The 22,338-nt window shown below is 40.7% G+C and overlaps 1 protein-coding gene across 1 annotated transcript; it reads left to right on the forward strand.

Annotated features, from left to right (window-relative positions):
• The first annotated feature begins 629 nt into the window (after window positions 1-629).
• On the forward strand, window positions 630-20,875 carry GSKIP (GSK3B interacting protein). The gene is made up of 3 exons (XM_068991272.1): window positions 630-643; window positions 14,918-15,176; window positions 19,031-20,875. Exons 2-3 carry the CDS (start codon window positions 14,919-14,921, stop codon window positions 19,190-19,192), a joined length of 420 nt encoding a protein of 139 aa, XP_068847373.1. The 5' UTR covers window positions 630-643; window position 14,918; the 3' UTR covers window positions 19,193-20,875.
• The last annotated feature ends 1,463 nt before the right edge of the window (window positions 20,876-22,338 follow it).

The raw sequence follows: 22,338 nt of genomic DNA on the forward strand, positions 1-22,338 counted from the left end.
CGGCTCCGGCCTGGGGGCTCCGGCCAGGCTCCGGTTCCAGGCCGCGGCGGGGTCAGCGGCGGCGTTGGCGGCGGCGCCTCGGGTCCCGGGGCCGGCCTGCCCAGGCCTCGGCTAAGCCTAAGCCCGGGGAGGCCCTTCCATGCCCGCTCGGCGCCGGGCTTCCCTCAGGGCGACCCCATCGCCTGTGCGGCGCCGCTCGCGCTAGGCCTGGCGGGGACAAGTCGCGGAGTCCCCGTTAGCCCCAAGCCCGGGGGGGGGGGGGTTCCGAGGAGGGTCCTTTTCGGCACCAGAAAGAGGGTACAAGAGAGCACGCGGGGAGACGGCAGGGCCTGAGGCCACGGTGAGGCGGACACCTCCACAGCGGCCGCGCGACGAATTTGTTGTCATCCGCGAAGCGCGCGCTCCCGGCTCTGGGACGCTCCTGGCGCGGCGCGTGCGCGAGACCCCGACACCCTGCGCGCCGCCGGGCACAGGCGGAAGTGACGCCACACTGGGGGGGGCCGGGGAGGCGGGGAAAAGGGCCCGGAAGGGAGCAGTTCCGGCTCCGAGGGGGCGGGGCGAGGGCGGGGAGGGCAGGGGGCGGGGCCGCGGGTCGGTTCCAGACGCCCGGGGAGGGAGGAGACGGAGGACTCGGGACGCGCAGGTGAGCGGGCTGGGGGCTGGCGGCGGGGCGTCTGGCAACCGGGAGACCGACCGGGCGGTCTTCGGGGATGAGCCGAGGGCCTTCTGTGGGGGACGGGGCGCGGAGAACCAGGCCGTGAGGGGACGCCTTGCAGAAGGGGGTCCTGTGCCCGGGCTGAGGGGGGTCTGGGGGCGGCTCTGGCCTGGGCCGTTCCCGCTCACCTTAGACTCGGATCCAGGAAACGGGCGCTCGGGGCGCCGCCGGTTCCCCGGGGAAGGGCTGCACCCTCTCGGGAGCATCCCTGCCCTCCCCCACCCTCAACCCTACCCCCAGTTATTGACCAGTGCCCGTTGTCAGCAAGTTATTCGTCGCCCGCCTCGTCCAGGTATTGTTTTCCGAAGCTTCCTTTTCTCTACCGTCTTGTCTGGTGGCTTGCAGCTTCCAAGGCGCTTTATTCATCCCTCGGTGTGCTGCGCCAGCACACACCCAAAAACTTGAGTTTCCGAGGCGTTTATGGGCAGAACCGCTTTCTCGGATCCATGCCAAAGCCTTCCGACCCCGCGGAGACCTGGGCAAAAGTACTTGTGCTGGTCTGACAGTCTGCGCAATCGTGTTTCTGCCTTTTAGGCGGCAACTCCTGCAGAGGCGGAGCCGACTCGAAACTTGGTCCACCCCGAGGAGGCCTGCATGTGTCGTTCGGTGTTCGGTGGCCTGAAAGCCAGGTGTCCCGGGTTAGAATCTTGTGCCCGGCTTTTGTTAGCCCGGCGTTTGTTCAAGAGGCCCCTTGAACCGGCCACCGCCCGCCCTGTCTGAGTCTTTGCCAACTTTAAGCGTGTTGTTATTGTTGTTCAGTCGCCCAGTCGTGTCCGACTCTTTGCGACCCCATGGACTGCAGCACGCCAGGCCTCCTTGTCCCTCACCATCTCCCGAAGTTTGCCCAAGTTCATGTCCATTGCATCGGTGATGCCATCCACCTTCTCATCCTCTTGACGCCCTCTTCTTAAGCATATTAGTAATGTCTTATCTCCAGAGATTGTTAGGATGCTTAAACGATTTCCGTAGGGTCCCTGTTGTTGTTGTTTAGTCGCTCCCGTCCCTCTCTTTTGCTGCCCCGTGGACAGAGCCCCATGGACTGCAGCACGCCAGGCTTCCCTGTCCATGGGATTCTCCGGGTAAGAATAGTAGAGTGGTTGCCATCTCCTCCAGATCTTCCCGACCCAGAGATCGAACCCGCGTTGGCAGGCGGGTTCTTGACCACTGAGCCAAAATAATGGGAAGATACCCGTTATTTTTATTTAAATCAGGAGAGTAACATGGAAAAATGTGTGGTCACGAGCACAGACTTGAAGACTCCACAGACTGGAGGAAGTAAGATGAGCATGTAAAAATGAATGTATGAATTAAGAAGGTACAGAGGAATTCAGGGAGCTATGATCTATAGTGAAGGGGGCATTCCTTTATTCAGTAAATATTTTATCGATTGTCTACTGTGTGCCAGGGATTGTTCTAGGTGCTGGGGGATACAGCAGTGACCAGATTAAGTCCCTGCCCTCATGGAGTGCTCACATTTTATTGAAGGGAGGGGAAGCAAACAACAAATATATGCAATAGTAAATGCTATAGAAAAAAATAATATAAAGGAGAGGAGATAGATTTGCCACTTTTATATAGGGGATAAGGGAAAGCCTCCCTTGTTTAACAGGTAACATTTTGGCAGAGACTTAGGGAAAGCTGGGGAGCAAGGTAAGTGATGCCAGGAAGAGTTTTCCAGGCAGGGGGAATAGAGTGCAAGGCCCTAATGGCAAGAGATGCTTAGCGAGCACAAGGAACATCGGGAGGTAGTGAGGGAAAAAGGAGAAGCTGGAGGCTTGGGGGTGAGGGGGCAGTCTCTGTAGGGACTTTGCCTTTTTACTCAGTGAATGGATTTGAGGAAAGAAGTACCATAACCTGGCTAAAGTCTTCACAGGATCGTGCTGACTGCTGTGTTGGGAATAGACTTATATGGAGGTAAGAGGCCCAGAAATGAAAAAGCAAGGCCAGTTTGAAAGATATTGCAATGATCTAGGGCATCTCTTGTGGCTCAGCTGGTAAAGAATCTGCCTGCAATGAAGGAGACCTGGGTTCTATCTCAGGGTTGGGAAGATCCCCTGGAGAAGGGAACGGCTGCCCACTCCAGTATTCTGGCCTGGAGAATTCCATGGTCTGCATAAGTCCATGGGGTCGCGCGAGGAGTTGGACACGACTGAGTGACTTTCACTTTCCGGCAGAAGTGAGAGTGACTTGGATGAGAGCGGTAAAAGTGAAGATGGGAAAAAACAGTTGGATTCTGGATATATTTGAAAGATAAGAAACTGTACTTATGAATAATTATAATGCTTCCCATAAAAGGAGAGTAAACAAAATAATAGGAAAGTGCAGGAGCCAGCCTGACAGGGAGTTAAGATTTGGGGAGTTTTGAACCAGACTTTTGATGAATGGACAGAGTTTACTTTTCAAATTGAAATGTTAAATAATTGATTTCTTTTGGAATATAGAATTACATTCAGACTGTCCACAGAATGTGTGAAATTTCAAATATCAGAATAGGAAAATAAAAACTGGGAGATTTTGTAAAAACAAACATACTGTTTTCAGAGTGTTAAGCATGTTGCTGGGTCCATTTTATGCTTTCTGGGAGAAATTCAGCATAAATTGTTAAGATTTAAGATCTGTCGTTAATTCTACCTCTAGTTCAAATAGGGTACAAACTTATCCTAACAGCGTTTTATGTTTTATCAAAGACAAAGAACTATCACAAAATGTTAACAGTTAATCATTAATTGAGGTTGATGAAAGTAATTAGCAACCAAACATTGTAATAACGGGTCAGAGGCTACATACCAGAGGCTGAATGGTCATGACAAAAAAATCATCCTTGCAAGGAATCCATGTTAACATGTAAAATAAAAGAAAAGCTGAGATGATTTTGGCCTTGAAGACTTGTGCCTGTGGTGACAGGAGTAAGATGGTAGTGTTCCATGTCACATGCTTCTCAGAGCCGTAAAAGGCCAAAGCCATAGCCACTCCACACACTGTAAAGAGCCTTGAAAGTGGAAGTGATAGTCAGTCAGTCGTGTCCACCTCTTTTGTGACCAGGCTTCTCTGTCCGTGGAATTCTTCGGGCAAGAATACTGGAGCGGGTTGCCATTCTCTTCTCCAGGGGATCTTCCCGACCTAGGGATTGAACCCAGGTCTCCTGCATCGCAGGCAGATTCTTTACCGAATGAGCTACCAGGGAAGCCCAAGGAGCCCTGAACTTGGAGTCAAAGAGCTTCGGTCAAAGGTCAATCTTGGGACATCGCTGGTGGTCCAGTAGCTAAGACTCCAAGCTCCCAGTGTGGAGGGCCCAGGTATGATCCTGGTCAGAGAACTAGATCCCACATGCTGCAGCTAAAACCTGCGCAGCCAGATAAATATTTTTACTTTTTAAAAAAGGTCAATCTCTTTTCTTTAAAGATATGTAAGTGCTTTTATTTTTAATGTATAAAAGTTAACATAATATTTCTTGCTCACTGTGCCCAGTACCATGCTAAGCGCTTTCCACGTTTTCACTCATTTAGTCCTGTCGGGATCCCTTTAAGGTAGATGCTCTTGTTGGCTTCATTTTGGGGAGGAGGAATGTGTGACTAGAGGGATTGATATCTCTTTCCCCAAGTCTCCGAATAAGTAACAGAGCTGAGATTCTAGCCCTGATCAGTCTGTTCAGAAGAACCCTTTAACCGTCACACTATGTGGCCACTTGTTCACAACAGGATTTTTCCAGACTGTGCTGTGTGATACAAACGAAAGTACAGTTGACCGTTGAACAACACTGTGGTTAAGGACACCAACCCGCCCAAAATTCAAAATTCACCCATAACTTACAGTCAGTTCTCTAAATATACAGTTGCACATTCGCCAGTTCACTCAGCACAGATTATGTAGTACTGCAGTATTTATTATTGAAAATAAATCTGCACATAAGTAGACATGTGCAATTCAAACCTGTGTTGTTCAAGGGTCAACTGTGATCATGATTAAGATACTACATTCTAGCCCTCAGCTGACTGTTGTAATGGCAACTGAAAAATCAAACTTTCTTTCAAAATATAAGTTTCATGTCTGTATACTGCCTTGAAATCATTCTGGCCCTGTTCTTTTATTATGCTGTATATATGACTCTTTCTAAGCCCATTCTTTTGCCATCAAGGAAAAATCTACAGTCTTTTGCTGGCTCTTTGATGCTGTAAATTTGTGATGAAACAAAGTCTACTGAATTAAGAAGTAGAGAATAAAGAACTTTGTGATCTTGATGTCTTGGTCTTAGATATCTTGATAACTAGTTTCATGAATTCTCCCCAAACTACTAACACAGCCCCCAAATAAACCAACGGATGAAGTAAGAGCTGGTTCCTAAATAATTTATGTATGATGTTATAAGGAATCATTTGGAAATTTTATGCAAGGTGATGCAATGTACCAGATTAAAATCACCTGTAAGGTATTCCAATTTTTGAAGGTGCTGGCAACAGAATATTGCCCAGAGTCTGGTAGACAGCCAGATTTTAAATGGAAAACAAAGAGGTTTTCTATTTCTCTATCTCTTTAGATATGTCTATATCTCTTTTAGCTAGAATGTACCTTATATTAAATACAGTACCAATCCTCTATATAACCTAGAGGGTTATATAGAAACAAAAAGCTAGCTCCCAGTATTATCTTGGTTTTGGTGGTTAAGCATTCATTTTTTTAGTCTTTTTTAAGAAATCTCATTTAGTTTCTTGTTTTGAAGGAAAGGTTGTTTATGGGGTTGTAGTTTGGTTGCTTATTTACAGTTTAAAAAAAGTTCTCCAGGAGTATACTTCTTGTTGCCAGATGGAATTCTGCCTGATTCATGAGCTGCCTAATTAAATTAAATCTTAAGAGAAAAAAACACTTCTCAAATGAACACTATGTATTTCTTTACCTCACCTTCTTCCTTAATCATCTGAAGCACTTGGCTTGATTTTTTATTATTACTGGGTTGTGTATGTGTGTCTTTGTTGAAAGTAGGGCGCAGAGTAATTTTATAAATGAGTGTATAAATGGAAAAATAAGCCGTTTTTATCTAAACTACAAGTACTGTGTGTTAGTAATGCTGCAAGTGATACTGATTTAAATTTTAATTTCAAAATAGACATCTCAGAGCTCTTGAAAACATTAAATGTTATGTGTTATGGAAAATAAAGGTTAAACTAGCTTTGCTGTCATTGTTTAGTTGCCAAGTCATGTCTGACTGTTTGCAACCCCATGGACTGTAGCCTGCCAAGCTCCTCTATCCATGGGATTTCTCAGGCAAGAATCCTAGAGAAGGTTGCCATTGCCTTCTCCAGGGATCTTCCTGACCCAGGGACTGTCCCGTGTCTCCTGCATTGGCACGCGGATTCATTACGCTGAGCCACCAGGGAAGCCCAACTTAAAGAGGACATGGCTTGAAACTGCCATTTGCTATAAAATTTTAGGCAATTTTGCAGCAAACTTCATAATATTGTTACTTTAACAGTGATACGTATTTCCAGAAGTGTCTACCATGTTTATCCTGTAGCTTTTTGCCCCATGTCATGGAGCTAACTTAAGTACTATAGCTTGAGAAGCAGAAAGTACTTTTTCTTTGGTTTATTGATTCAGAAAGTATTCAGTGAAGACCTGCTGTATGCCAGACACTGTGCTCATGATAGTCATACCACAGACCTCCATTTGCCATGAAGTATGATATGTACAGAAGTATAAAAACAAATTCTAAGGAAGCAGGATATAGTTAACTCCACCTTACAGTTTTTTAAGTGAAATAGTATGGGTCTTATACAAATATATAGTAAGCATGTGTCAAAAATATAATTAACTCATTGATGAAACAACAAACAAGATGGTAAAGTTGATCAAAGGCAAGAGAGATGAAAATCAATGAAAGAACTGATTAAACAAGACTGCAGGGACTTCCCTGGAAGTCCAGTGGCTAAAACTGTAAGCTCCTGATGCAGGGGGCCTGGGTTCAGTCCCTGCTCAGGAAACTAGATCCCACATGCTGCAATTAGGGTTTGCATGCCCCACCTAAAACCCAGTACAGCCAAATAAATAAATAAAAATTTAAAAATAAGATTGCAAAATTAGCTCAAAACTGGGTAACAGGATTCTACGTATGGCTAAGATAAAGTGACAGGGACCAGATTTACCCTTCCACCTGAATCAAAACAGTGGGCAGAAATACGTGAAACAATGGTTTTAAGATTTTGGACATTAAGCAGCGAAGGACAGTGATGCCTGGAGAGAATTTCTAAGCATGGCCTTGGAAGGAGAAGCCCAGGTAGAACTCAGGAGTCTGCCTGAATTGAAGATAAGAAGCTAGGAGTCCAGGAAGGCCAGGCAGCTGGGAAAGAGTACTAGATGGTAGAGAGCTTCTTAGTGAGTGCCATGGATATATACAGAGGATCCCCTCCAGTCTGCAGCTAAACACACTGATCAACAGCTCGGTGTGAAGAAGCTACCCAAAAGAATTAGAGGAATTTTCAGAGTTCAAACAGGACCAGCGATAGTTACAGTTCCTCTCACCCAGAATGAAAAAAAAATCTCATAAATCATAGACCATCAGGTAGAATACCCAAAAAGGTTTTACCACCACAGTGGGGAAACAATTAACCAGAGACTAAATCAGTTTTGCTGCTGCTTTAAAAAGCCTAGAAGCAGGACCTGAAAGGATCAAGCTTTTCACAGATAACTGCATCGTAGAGCAATGCTCAATAATATTTATAGGAATAAAAAATATATATCCAGCAAATACAAGGTAAAAATCCGTGAAGTCTGGCATCCAGTCAAAAATATCAGGCATGTAAAGACCAGTTCAGTTCAGTTCAGTCGCTCAGTCATGTCCGACTCTTTGCGACCCCATGAATCGCAGCACACCAGGCCTCCCTGTCTATCACCATCTCCCGGAGTTCACTCAGACTCACGTCCATCGAGTCCGTGATGCCATCCAGCCATCTCATCCTCGGTCGTCCCCTTCTCCTCCTGCCCCCAATCCCTCCCAGCATCAGAGTCTTTTCCAATGAGTCAACTCTTCGCATGAGGTGGCCAAAGTACTGGAGCTTCAGCTTTAGCATCATTCCTTCCAAAGAAATCCCAGGGTGATCTTCAGAATGGACTGGTTGGATCTCCTTGCAGTCCAAGGGACTCTCAAGAGTCTTCTCCAACACCACAGTTCAAAAGCATCAATTCTTTAGCGCTCAGCCTTCCTCACAGTCCAATTCTCACATCCACACATGACCACAGGAAAAACCATAGCCTTGACTAGACGGACCTTAGTCGGCAAAGTAATGTCTCTGCTTTTGAATATGCTATCTAGGTTGGTCATAGCTTTTCTTCCAAGGAGTAAGTGTCTTTTAATTTCATGGCTGCAATCACCATCTGCAGTGATTTTGGAGCCCCAAAAAATAAAGTCTGACACTGTTTCCACTGTTTCCCCATCTATTTCCCATGAAGTGATGGGACTGGATGCCATGATCTTCATTTTCTGAATGTTGAGCTTTAAGCCAGCTTTTTCACTCTCCTCTTTCACTTTCATCAAGAGGCTTTTTAGCTCCTCTTCACTTTCTGCCATAAGGGTGGTGTCATCTGCATATCTGAGGTTATTGATATTTCTCCCAGCAATCTTGATTCCAGCTTGTGTTTCTTCCAGTCCAGCGTTTCTCATGGTGTACTCTGCATATAAGTTAAATAGAGCAGTATACAACCCATAACAACTAGAAAAACTATCAGTTGAAACTAACCCAGAAATATCCATGACATTAAAACATGTATTACAATTGTTCCACATGTTCAAAAAATAGAGAAAAGATTGAACAAATTAAGAAGAGACATAGAAATTGTGTTTTTTAAGACTGACCCAAGTAGAAGAGATTAGATACTGCCAAAAAAAAAAAAAAAAGATTAGAAAAAAATGTGAATACATAGCAACAGAAACTGTTCAAAGTAAAACACAAAGAGGAAAAGAGTAAAAAATGAGCGCAGATAAAAATAAATTTTTTTAAAATAAAAACTAAGAAGTTAATTCTAAATAAAAAAAAAGAACAGTTGAAGATATTATAAGTTAAAGATGTATACTGTAAACTAAAGCAACCACCGAAAACATTCAAAGAGTTAAAAGCCATCAATAGGTTTAAAATAGAATCCTAAAAAGTGATCAGTTCAAAAGTAGAAAAATAAGGAAAAGGAAATAAGGTATAGGTGGGACAGATAGAGAACAGAAGAGATAGTAACCACATCAATCATAGTAATCATATTAAACATAAATGGTCTAAACAGTCCAATTAAAAGTAGAATTACCAGTTTGAAAAAGCAGGACCAAACTATTTGCTGCTTACAGGAAACCTACTTTAAAGACACCGCTCTTCCCATTGTCAAGAGCTTAAAACAGCCGATTATATCAAAATCAGATTCTGTTGCTTTAGGTATTAGCTCCCTCTCAAATTGGGTCATTCACTTTAACTACTCTCAGCACTTTCCTTGTTGTAGGCTACCTAAGTTAGTTTGCTTACAGTTCCTGGCACTCCCTGAATTTTGGTTATGCATTGTTCCCTCCAAAGAATCCTTCACAACTCTCAAGTCTTCTCTGCCTATTAATATCTCTTCATCTGTGCTCATTCAAGCCCAGTTTTGACTGACCTCTTTCATGAGTCAAGCTCCATAGTAACTAACAATTATGTAGTAAATCATGGAATGTCAGAGCTATCAAAACCAGTCAAGAATTTCCTGTTCACTCCCCCTTGTTCTATAAACAAGAAAACCATGAACCCTTTGAGGTTGTATGGCCAGCCCAAGTTTATACATGTTTAGTGGTAAGTTTGTAGTAGGACCAAGGCATATCATTGTGTTCTCTAATTATGCATTTCTTATGTTGCATGTATACGGCATTAATATTTGTGTACATATTTGATGTGCTTGTCATATATCCCAAATGAGGCTGTGAACTACCAGTAAACGTATTTAATTAATCTTCTAAGGCTGAGAAAAATGCTGGATACATAGAGTCTAAATTGACAAGAATAAAAACTAGAAGTAATTCATTAGTTTTTACCATTTGAAACACTGGTGGTTAATTTCCCTCCATAGAATAGCTAAGATAGATTTTCTAACATGCTTGTTTCCAAATCTTGCTACTCATATATAAAATAAGCTGAATTTAGTACCTTATGTCTATTGATTTTTTTCAACAATGTCAATCCTAAAGGAAATCAACCCTGATTAGTCATTGGAAGGACTGATGCTGAAGCTGAAGCTCCAATACTTTGGCCACCTGATGCGAAGAGCCAACTCATTGGAAAAGACCCTGATGCTGGGAGAAACTGAAGACAGAAGGAGAAGGGGATGACAGAGGATGAGATGGTTAGCATCACCAACTTAATGGACATGAATCTGAGCAAACTCCAGGAGAGAGTGGACAGAGGAGCCTGGCATCCTGCATTCCATGGGGTCACAGAGTCAGACAGGACTTAGCAACTGAACAACAACAAATTCATTGTGTTATCCACAAGTATTCACAGAGGCCTAGTCGTGTGCTACCTGATACAGTAGCCACTGGCTTTTTAAATTTAAATGAATGAAAATTAAATAAAATTTGAAATTCAGTTCCTCAGTCACTCTTGCAAGGCTTCAAGTGAGTAGAAGCCACATATGCCTGGTAGCTACTGTGTTAGCACAAGTAAAGAACTCAAAACATAAAAATATGAATTTAAAGAGAAGGTAGAAATATGAAAATTGATGTTTCTGTGTTTTGATAGGCTAATTGTGGTAGTATATATAAATAAATGCGCATATAATGAGGCACCTGCTCCAAACACCTGTAGTTACTGGGATGCGTGAAGAAAATGTGGAAGCCTCTCCTCCAGTGCCCCGTCCACGAGGCTCCCTGCCGCGCTTCCGCGGCTCCTGGCACACGCTGAGTTCGTGGTGTTGGGCTCTGTGTTCACTCCTCTAGAGAGGATCTGGTTGGATGAGCCAGTCACCATCCACATCAGGTAATTGAACAGAGCTCCTGATTCAGGACAATACATAAACCCCTTACCAGCCTCGAAATATTGCTTTTAAATAAAACAGGCGTCCCCAGTACGTTTCTCTGTGATTATGGTGCTGGAGTTAACAGAATACAGATCATGAATCCTGTGAGTAAGGAACCTTCCCAAAGAAGGCAGTGGACTGGACAAGTACTCCTTTTGAAAGTAACTTATGACTGTTCCAAAAAGGAAAGTCGGAAAATGAAGACTCTTTGCCTACCTGTATACTCCTTTCCTTGCTTATAGGATATGAACAATGATAGGCAGGATAATGACGACCCCCCCTGCCCCCGCAAAGATGTCCACGTCCTAGTCCTAGTCCCCGGAAACTGACTATATTACTTGCTATGACAAGAGGAACTTTGTAGTTCCTTAACCCTAAGCCTCGGAGAAGGCAATCGCACCCCCCAGGGACAGAGGAGCGTGGTAGGCTGCCCTCTATGGGGTCGCACAGAGTCGGACACGACTGATGCGACTTAGCAGCAGCAGCAGCAACCCTAAGCCTCGGACGGGGAAATATGCTGGATGTTCAGCTGGGCCCACTATAATCAATCACGAAGGTCCTTATAAAAGGGAGCACAGGAGAAAATGGAGGTATGGCCACGACCAGAGACTGAAGTGGTGTGCTCTGAGCGCGGAGGAAGGGGCCAGCAGCCAAGAAATGCAGGCGACTTCTGGAAGCTGGAAAGGCAAGGAAACATTCTCCCTCGAAGGCTCCAGAAAGACTGCAGCCCTGCCAACACTTTGATTTTAGATGTCACACTTCCAGAATCGTAAGAATTAATTTGTGTTTTAAGTCACTAAGTGTGGTAATTTGTTAACAGCAGCAATAGGAAACTAATACACATGTTGATACTCACATTCTACAAAGTTTTCACTAAGCACTTTCTACATAACAGGCACAAAAATATCAGGGTTTCTTTTTTAAAAAATATTTTTAAAAATTTATTTATTGGCTGTGCTGGGTCGTCATTGCCAAGCAGGCATTTCTTTAGTTGTGGCGAACAGTGGCTTCTCTCTAGTTGTGGTGCGTGGGTTTCTCATTGAGGTGGCTTCTCTTGTGCAGCATGGGCTCTGTGCACACAGGCTTTGTAGTTGGAGGTGCGTGGGCTCAGTAGTTGTGGGTCCTGGGCTCTAGAGCACAGGCTTGGTACTCGTGGCACACAATTATAGTTGCTCTGTGGCGTGTGGGGTCTTCCCGGATCAGGGATCAAACCCCAGTCTCTTGCATTGGCAGGCTGATGCTTTACCACTGAGCTACCAGGGAAGCCCGGGGCTCAGGTTTTTGGGTTTTTTTTTTTAAACCTCTATAAAGCTGTTGAAGAGCTGGGTTATGAGTGTTTTTCATTTGGGGGAGGCTCCTAGTTCAGTATGCTTTCAGTTACCAGTAAAGTAACAGGAATTTATTGGCTGCACTAACTGAAAAGTGCAAAGACTGGGCAGCATCAGGGCTTGGGCTTAGTTTCTCTGTGCATCTCTTGCCTCTGTTCTCTTCCCATTGTCAGCATCACCCTCAGATTTCCTTCATCTTGGGGTGCATACCAGGAGCAGCCGGGGCCAGGTGCTGCAAACTATTCTGCGTGAAAGTGACTGGGAAGATTTGTGTGTGTGAAGTTCAGGACAGTCTTCAAATGGGATTGGGGTCAATCTTGCTCAAATTTCTTGGTTACTCTACTCAGTAGGGGAAGGGGAGGTAATATAATTCCCCTTGGAAAATCTGGGTACTATTTGGAAGGGGAAATGATATTGATGAATAATCAAAAGCTTGTCATAACCAACAAAAGATAATTGTAATAATACCTTAAAATAATGATAGCTTAAAATATTATTAACTTGTATAATGCTTCAATATGAAAATCTATCGATTTATATGTATCATCGAAAGTTCTGGATATGTCTGCTCTTTTATGCATCATTCAGAAGCATTTCAGAGAAACATCTAAAAGTTCACAGTCTTGGGAAAGGTGTCTTTCTCTTTTTCTGCCCCCTTGGTACTAATTACTCCACAACAGTTTGATGACCTGCTTTACTGGCCTGTGAGGATTTCCTACATTCTAGTACTGGAGTCTTCAGCTTTCCGTGTCCTTGTGGTCCTAGTTGCAATGAATTAGACTCTTTAAAAGCTTGGCTCTTGTCAAGCTTTCTCATGTAAACATCTTTTTCATGTAAGTTATTATTTCTGACATCTGTAATTGAGATACTTGATTACTTGAGCAAAATAAAGATGTGTGGCATTCAGGATATTAAGAGATTTATAGTAGACAGGCATGTTTCAAAATCTTCAAACCTGACTTTGTAAAAAAATAAATAAAATGGGCTCATTTCTTATATGTAAAACCAAGTATAATATTAAGGAATATAATGATTATTTCTAGAGAAGGGAGAGATTTTTAGAAAATCAAATATTTTCACTTTCATATGTAGTAAGTCAATGTGAGATTTCAGTTATCTGACAAATTCTTCTAGCAATAATTGATAAATTTATAATTAACTTGTATTGTTAGTGACTAATTCTGTCAAGTGTTGTGGGAAACAAGATAAAGGGCCAGTTACAACATATCATTACTTGAAATAGGATTGAAGGATTATATTATTTGTACATTTGCTAAGTAGTTTTTTGAAATAGCTTCACATAGTTTATCATAAACTGTCTTTAGCAAATAGTTTTGACTTTTACAATATGCAAATAACCTGCAGTTATGGAAACTCTAGTCCCTTAAGAGGTTTGCTAATAATTCAGAGCATTGGCCTGACAGTAGAATCACCCAGAAACTCTGAAAAAATACCCAGAAATATCTCCCAGAGGTTTTGATTCAGTGTCTGTGAGATGGGGTTTCTGCCACAGTTGAGAACCACTAATTTTGAACATTACACGAGTAGAGCACAAGTTGGTAACTTTAGGAAAAGGGATGGAAATTGTAAAGTAATAGACAAACAGTACAAATAAATGTTCGTTAGCAAGTTGAAGAATCGTCCTATAGTTAGGTCAGTGGATGCTTAATCCATATAAGAAAAATAAAATCTTAATTTACTTTCATAAAGTCTACTGGTGAAAAGAAATTATATCTTATTCTGAAAAGCTGTTTTTACATTCCAAAGCAGTCTCACATTTATTCACTTTTCTTATTCATATATTTTGAATTTTTAACAGTCCTCAACTGTTCCACAAGTCACAGAAGAGAGAGGCAGAAGCAGACTGGCAATAATACTGGATCAAGTAAACACAGAAAATAATATTTTTGAAAGTATAATATATGACCCAATTCAAGCAACCAGTAAAAAAAAAAAAAGGGTGGTGTTGGGACAGTAGGCTATCCACTTGGAAAATAAAGCTATACAGAATAAATTCCAGACCATACAGAGAGTTAACTATAGAGATAGAGAATGAGAATTCAGAAGATGATTTAGAGGGCTTTAAAATGTAATCATGGAATGGGGCAGGTTGCTTCTTAGGCAAAACCCCAAATCCAGAAGTCACAAAAGGAACTATTGAGAGTGTCCTGTAGCAGGTAAAGACTTAAGCTCTGACTTGAGGCAACTTCAGTTCATTACCATTTCTGTTTTGTTTTGTTTTTTCACAGCTATATGATCTTGGAACTAAAAATACACCATAAAAAATACCTTTTAAAAAAATCTTATAAATAGCCCAAAAGTTGTTTAATCAAAGAAATGCATATTCTTTGTCTCTCACACTGGCAAATATTAAAAAGAGTTGGAAAGGGTGCCGTGAAAAAGAACTCAGTCCCTCATACTCTGTCGGTGGAGTATCAATCATGCAGCCTTTTTTGAAGGTGGATCAGCAGTATCTATTGAAGGTTAAAATAAGCATGTACTTTGACTCGGCAATCCAGTTCTAAATATCCTTCACATTTGTAAAGAAACAGGTACTAAGATTTTTACATTGGCATTGTTTGACATAGCTAAAAATTAATATTCTGAATTCTTACCAGTATGGGGTTAACCTTTTGGGAAGAAGTGGAGAAGAGATTTTTTTTTTTTTAACCTATAAGTGTCTGTAGTTTTGCTATGAAAAACTACTGAAAATGGTTTTAGGCAATATTTTCACTAAAAATTGTTAGCTTATTATGATATCTTCTAATAAATGGCAGTTGCAAGGCACAACTGCTTTTTAATCAAATATTAATGTGTGAATATCTTTTTATAAGCCTGTTTCATACCCGGTTTTCTGCAGAATGGAAACAGACTGTAATCCCATGGAGCTGAGCGGCGTGTCAGGATTTGAAGAAGAGGCTGAGCTTAATGGCTTTGAAGGAACTGATATGAAAGACATGAGGTTGGAAGCCGAAGCAGTTGTAAATGATGTTCTCTTTGCTGTTAACACCATGTTTGTCTCAAAAACCCTGCGCTGTGCAGACGATGTGGCCTATATCAATGTGGAAACAAGAGAAAGGAACAGATACTGCCTGGAGCTCACTGAAGCAGGGCTCAGGGTAAGTCCCTTTTCCCTTTAGGAAAAAAACAAAAACAAAAACATCTTTACCATTTGATCCAAAAGGTTCAGGAATAAGGGAATGAGAAAGAGTTTTAGGTGAGAACTTGACACCCAGTAGCTTCCAAGATTTTTTTTTTTTTTAAGAAAAATTTTTGTTTCTTTCCCCTAAGAATCTTTTTTATTAATTCTGAAGTCTTTCAGTCAACATAAGAATGGATTTTGGGGGGAAAAAAAAACATTTGATTCTGAGTATTTTGTTGTAACTGTCTCCCCCCAAATAAACTGATTTCTTATCTCTTGCTAAGCATGTCTACCAAAATTATGCATTCTCTACACTGGATGAATTTTTCAGTCATTGTGTTGAATCTTTTTCCACCTCCTATAAATATTTCTTCTACTAAAACAACATACTAGAAGGAATTCCCTGGTGGTCCAGTGGTTAGGACTCCACTCTTTCACTGCTGAGGGCTCGGATTTGATCCCTGGTAAGGGAAGTAAGGTCCCAGAAGCTGGTCAGCCATACATAGAGAAATAGATAGATCATACTTGACTCCACCATTCACTAGCTGTTAGATCAGAATTAAGTCACAGCAGAATGCTCTGCCTCCAAGAATAAATTTCCATTTATTACATGTAATCTTTTCTAGCAGAACGACCTCTCTGCATCCTTTAAACCAGAATCCTGACTTTAGAATAATAGAAAGCACTACCTGAGAACAACTTCTCGTTTAAAAAAAAAAAAATTTTTTTTCTAACCTGTGGAACAAAGGAATGGACATTAGAAATGTCTAGTTTAATGTTACCAATGTCTATTTAACTTTACTAATTAACCTTGGCAATTCCCACACAGTCCTGTGGTTAGGACTCAGCGATTTCATAGCCAAATTCAACCTCTGCTCAGGAACTGAGATCCTGCAAGTCACACGGTACATCCTAAATAAATAAACAGCCTTCAAGCTTGGTCAGAAATCTCTGACTTTTCTGTTTGTAAATCCATTAAGAGTAGTTCTCCCAAAGTTGCACAGGATCCTGAAGTAGTAGAGTACATGGTTTAAGCAAGTAAGAATGTCATGTGATACATTAAACAAGCATGTGACCATCTCTTTATTTCAATGGATTCAGTTTCCCTAAGATGTGTGTGAGTCACATATTCTGTGTATCCCCTGGTGGAGGCTCACTTACGTTGAAACCGGAGTTGTAACTACTCTCATTTCCCACACAACTGCATCTTGGCTTTGAGAATAATCCTGGAATTAACTAATCTTTATGCTTCCCTTCCTAAATCCCTAAATTTGTACCCAAAACTTGCAGTGTTTAGAAGTGGACCTTAAATAGAAATAGGTAAAGCAAAAGTAGAAATAAATAACCCTAGGTAAATTAATTTTCTCTGGCACTGTTTAATTCTGGTGAGGTAGGAAGGTTTTGTTGACAGTTAGAAATCTTTGTGAATTTGAGTGACGTTGGGTGAGTCAGTCAGTCTGAGTCCCTGCTTCTTTATCTGTAACTTGGAGGTTTAAAACAAAAGCTGAAAAAAGATTTGGGGGACGTTATGTGAATAAAGTTTGCACAAAGATCTGGGTCAGTTATAAAACCTGGCATGTAGGTACTCAAATATTTATTTTTTTTCTGTCTGATTCAGTTGACATTTATTGAGTAACTATCCTGTGTCAGAAATCAGACATCAAACCGTGTAAATAAGACATGATCCCTGTTCCCAGGAAGACCACACATATCAGGGATAAGAGAGGAGCAAACAGAATCATAGTACGCTGTAGACTGGACTGAGACAGGGTGTGGTTCCACAGTGGTGCAATTCATCTTCCTTAGGTGTCTGCCTCTGCTTTTCATTAGAAACAACAGCACTGCTTCTGTTTCTAGCAGAAACATGCATCTCCTATGGCTTGAGTAGATGTCATAAAAAATTAGTTTGTATGAGGAATTCACAAGCTTTAGTGAAGTCAGCAAAACTGATGTTGATTTTGCCCTACACTGTGCTGGTGAACCAGGGTATAAATCTTATAATCTCGTTGTAAAAAAAAGCTTTAGCTGTGTTTAAAGGAAAAAACAAACAGGAAAAACACACACACAGGTTAACATTTCCTTTTATCTCACAGAATTGAGCAGATAAGTCATGTATTAGTAACATGAAACTGGCATTTCTAATTATAACTAATTATAAACCAGAATTAAAACTATAAGTAAATTTTAGAACTCTTTATTTAAAAAAAAAAAGCCCAAATCACATAAATAATGATAAAAGTATGAACTAATGGGGACTTCGCTCAGGGTCCAGTGATTAGGAATCCACTTGCCAATGCAGGGGACACAGGTTCCTTCCCTCATCCAAGAGGATTCCTCATGCCATGGGACAACTAAGCCCGTGTCCCACAACTACTGAACCAGTGTGCTCCAACTACTGGAACCCAGGAGCCCTGGAGGCTGTGCTCTGCAGCAAGAGAAGCCACCACAACGAGAAGCCTGCATACTGGACCTGGAGAGTAGCCACCGCTGACTGCAGCTAGAGAAAACACACAGCAAGGAAGACTCGGCACAGTCACACAGAAATAATTTTTTAAAATAAGAATAAAAAAGCCCCATGGTATTATTAATTATAGTGAATATAATTATTATAGTGTCTTTATAAAAAGGCCCTCCGTATATGTAGAATTAAGTAGAAACATGTTTTAGACTATGAAAATGAAATACTGTTTTTGTATAGCTTTTTCAACTCTGTATTTTCAGGATCAGTTCAGTTCAGTCGCTCAGTCGTGTTCAACTCTTTGCGACCCCATGAATCGCAACACGCCAGGCCTCCCTGTCCCTCACCAACTCCCGGAGTTCACTCAAACTCATGTCCATCGAGTTGGTGATGCCATCCAGCTATCTCATCCTCTGTCGTCCCCTTCTCCTCCTGCCCCTAATCCCTCCCAGCATCAGGGTCTTTTCCAATGAGTCAACTCTTCGCGTGAGATGGCCAAAGTATTGGAGTTTCAGCTTTAGCATCATTCGCTCCAGTGAATACCCAGGGCTGATCTCCTTCAGAATGGACTGGTTGGATCTCCTTGCAGTCCAAGGGACTCTCAAGAGTCTTCTCCAACACCACAGTTCAAAAGCATCAATTCTTCAGCGCTCAGCCTTCTTCACAGTCCAACTGTCACATCCATACATGACCATAGGAAAAACCATAGCCTTGACTAGATGGACCTTTGTTGGCAGAGTAATGTCTCTGCTTTTCAGTATGCTATCTAGGTTGGTCATAACTTTTCTTCCAAGGAGTAAGTGTCTTTTAATTTCATGGCTGCAATCACCATCTGCAGTGATTTTGGAGCCCAAAACATAGTCTGACACTGTTTCCACTGTTTCCCCATCTGTTTGCCATGAAGTGATGGGACCAGATGCCATGATCTTGGTTTTCTGAATGTTGAGCTTTAAGCCAACTTTTTCACTTTCCTCTTTCCCTTTCATCAAGAGGCTTTGTAGTTCCTCTTCACTTTCTGCCATAAGGGTGGTGTCATGTGCATATCTGAGATTATTGATATTTCTCCCTGCAATCTTGATTCCACCTTGTGCATCTTCCAGCCCGTCGTTTCTCATGATTTTCAGGATCAAGAGTGGGTAAATCAAACCTTTTAAATTTTGAGAAAAAACTGGTGAGAGCATTTTGCTGGTGATGTTCCTTATGTTATAAATTGCTTAAATATTATAGGTTTTATGGATATTTAAAATGTGTATTCTGACTATTAATTGAGAAATGCATAATGTCATTAGAGAATGAACCATGTAAAAACTTGAGTTTTTTTTTGCTTTCTGTACCAAGATGAAATCTGATTATTTAATTAATTTTTCTCGTAGGTGGTAGGTTATGCTTTCGACCAGGTGGATGATCATTTACAGACTCCCTACCACGAAACAGTCTACTCCCTGTTGGATACGCTCAGCCCTGCGTACCGGGAAGCATTTGGAAATGCACTCCTTCAAAGACTGGAAGCTTTGAAAAGAGAGGGACAGTCATGACTAAGCTTTTTTTCTGTTAGAGGGGGCTGCTGCTGGTACACAAGGTTGACATACAGCTTGAAACTGCTGCATATGGTCATAGCAGAAAATGCGTCTTTGATTTTGTATCTTTTATTTTTTTTGCTTCACATGTAGGCTTTTGATTGATGATTGAATTGTCTTTCTTAGTTTCTGATTCATTTAGGAAATCCTAAGGTCACTGCTGTGACACCATCATTAAGACATTCAGATTTCTTCATATAGTATCTCTGCATTTCAGAAACCTAAGCAGTATTTCATTTGCTTATCGCAAGACTGCCAGCACTCTCTCTTACTTAGGAAATTCTAGATTTGCACAGTAATAGAGGAAATAAAATGACCTAACTTCAGACTTTGATTCAGCTCGCTAAATCAGGGGTTTACTACTAGCTCAGACTAACTTTGTAGTAATTATCTTGCTACTAGCCTTATTGGAAACAAATTATCAACTAGTTTCCCCGGCACAAATTTTTAAATTCACTGCTTCATTGAATCTATTTATATTATTAATATGGACTGATAAAAATGAGTTCATTATATATTACATAGCTAGTATTTACATGAAACATAGGTACTGAAATAGTACTGTATTCCTTGTTTGCAACAGCCAGCCAACGAAGAGGACAAACCGTTAGCAAATGAATGTAACAATTACTTGTTTCCAAGATATTTAAGCACATAAACAAATACAGGAACAGGCTCCATTCTCTTCCTAACAAAAAGCATCTTCAGCGTGTGTGATTTAAAAGAAAGGAGATTCTGATTTCCTAGAAAATGATATTTTGGCCTGTGTTGATTCTTCTTATGAATGTTTGTTTACATGATGTACAGTATATATTCAGAAAGTATTTTTGCTTCAGCGTTTACTTTGTATGATGTGGTGCTTTGGTATTCCCATAGCACCCCTCCTTCCCAACAGATGTACAGTGTTCTGTCTAGATGCAAAATCTACAATGTCACAGGAGCGCATTGTATAGGTTTGAAACCAAAGGATGAATGAAGCATTCAGAGACTTACTATTTGAAAAAGGGAGACTCTGTATTTTATATTTTACTACAGGTACTAATATTTATAATAAAATAAACTATACCATGCTGCTACATCTTTTCAAGTACATGTTGAATATTAAGAATTGGGAAGTTGTTTTTTTAATACTAGTCAAAGCAGCAGCTATACAAATGTTGAACTAAAATTCTGCATCTGGACATATCTTCATAATTTGTCATTTGAAGACTTTTATAAGTCATTATTAAACAGTAGTACTTTTAGACTCTTGAAGATCATATAGACCAGAGCAAGTTTAAAGTTTGGTTTGGGTCATTATTCATTGTCAGAGTTCATCGGAATGCTTAAATTATGTTTGACGAATATTCATCCTCAGCTTTATTTTCATATGCTTAAGTGTTTGGGTAATGAAGTCTAACTTCAGCTTGAACTTTCTCATGCTTAATCTCAGGCTAAATTTAAAGGGTATTTGTACAGTTTAAATAAAATTCTGTTTACTAATTTTGAGTTAAGTATGGAGAAAAGTGATTGTATGTTTAAAGTTGAAAGTGTTCATTTTGTGATAAATATTTGATTCCAAGAGCTTCCATTTTTGAATTCCATGTTGTTCCATTTCATTGTGAAGTGATATTACTATGAAAGAGCAACAGAGAGAGAAGACATTAATAAAACTACAGATATTAAAACCTCCACTAGTTATTAAATCCTTCATTTTATTTAGATTTTTTGAAGACTTTAACCAGATAAATTAAGCCTTGATTTCACTTCCAAAAGAAAACAAGAACCTCCAGATAAGTAATTATTATAAGTCAATAAAGAAAAAAAGAGAATAAGGGGCAAATACTATATGATCAACTCAGGAAAATATACAAATGTGCAGTAGCCACTTGAAAGATATTCAACCAAACCAGTAACTCAGGAAAGGAAAATAGGTTTTATCTATTTGAGTCATTTTACCTAATAATTTAATAATGTGTCAGGTTTAAATTATATCAATAAAGATTTAGTGAAGGACACAGTTACCTTCTCATGGAGGCTATGTTGGTGAAAACTTTCTGGAAGATACTGGTAATAGAGCCTTTACAAAGCTTATAACTCACATGCTGGTAATAGCCTCAAAGGCTAGGGACATGATTGAGCAGAATATATACAACAAGGATGTCATTTTCACTAATGAAAGATTTAGAAGTCTCTAAAAAAGTGTTAAGCTATGCCAGATCCTCTTGATGGAAAAATATGCAGCCATTAAAAATTGGGGAAAGTTATACTCAGGAAAAAAAATAAGCTTTTAAAACTATTTGAAAATAATCATATATATAACAGAAGGAAAAATGGAATAAAAAGTATTCTACAGTTAATATAGTAATCAGTAGGTGATAAGATAGGTTATTTTCATTTTCTTTTAAGGGAAATGCAACATGATGGTGTCCAAGCCAGCTGAAGAACTCTCCTTTCTAGCAAAAGCACAAGCTGTGCTGAGTTGATCCTGCTCCCAGGATCCTTGAAGAGGTAGTATGTTTGTGAAAAGAATACACACACCTCATTTCCCATGATAACTCTTCCCACCTCTCCTCCAGGTCCAGAATCAGTCTTTACACATGCCACACAGCTCAGCAGCAGTTACTGGAGTTCTGAGCCTTCATTCGCATCTTTCATCACAACGCTACACTGTTCTCTCCTCCAGTGTTCAAAAACCACAAAATATGCAGTTTGACTGTTACAGGGAAACAGGATAGGAAAACACTTGAGATTCTGATACATGCCACTTTAACTTCAGAATTCTGCCTTCTTCCCCTTCATTTGTGTATGACGTTCAACTGAAACTTGGACAGATCGTGGCACTTGCTCAGCAGACCACCTGTGAGCAGGAAAGGAAGGTCAGAACCCAGGTCTTCTGACTCCGTCAGTCATCCCCATACAGTGTGTCAATAAAAGCATCCCCTGAACTTTGTGGTTGTGTGAAAGCTAATTTTGAAAGAGGAAAGGAACAGGGAATTACACTCAGTATCTTGTAATTATGTATGTAATTGGATCACTGCTATACACCTAAAACTAACAAGATTGTACAGTAAATCAACTATACTTTAAAAATATATTTTTTTAAAGGAATAATAGTAAAAGGT

The sequence above is a fragment of the Capricornis sumatraensis genome, chromosome 19, assembly GCF_032405125.1.
Source record: "Capricornis sumatraensis isolate serow.1 chromosome 19, serow.2, whole genome shotgun sequence".
Lineage (NCBI taxonomy): Eukaryota > Metazoa > Chordata > Mammalia > Artiodactyla > Bovidae > Capricornis > Capricornis sumatraensis.

What these genes read in the sequence shown, in the direction of transcription:
- GSKIP (XM_068991272.1), top strand. Translation starts at nt 14,919, where the DNA reads ATGGAAACAGACTGTAATCCCATGGAGCTGAGCGGCGTGTCAGGATTT. An exon ending in TCACTGAAGCAGGGCTCAGG is followed by an intron (nt 15,177 to 19,030) that starts GTAAGTCCCTTT and finishes TTTTTCTCGTAG; the next exon opens with GTGGTAGGTTATGCTTTCGA.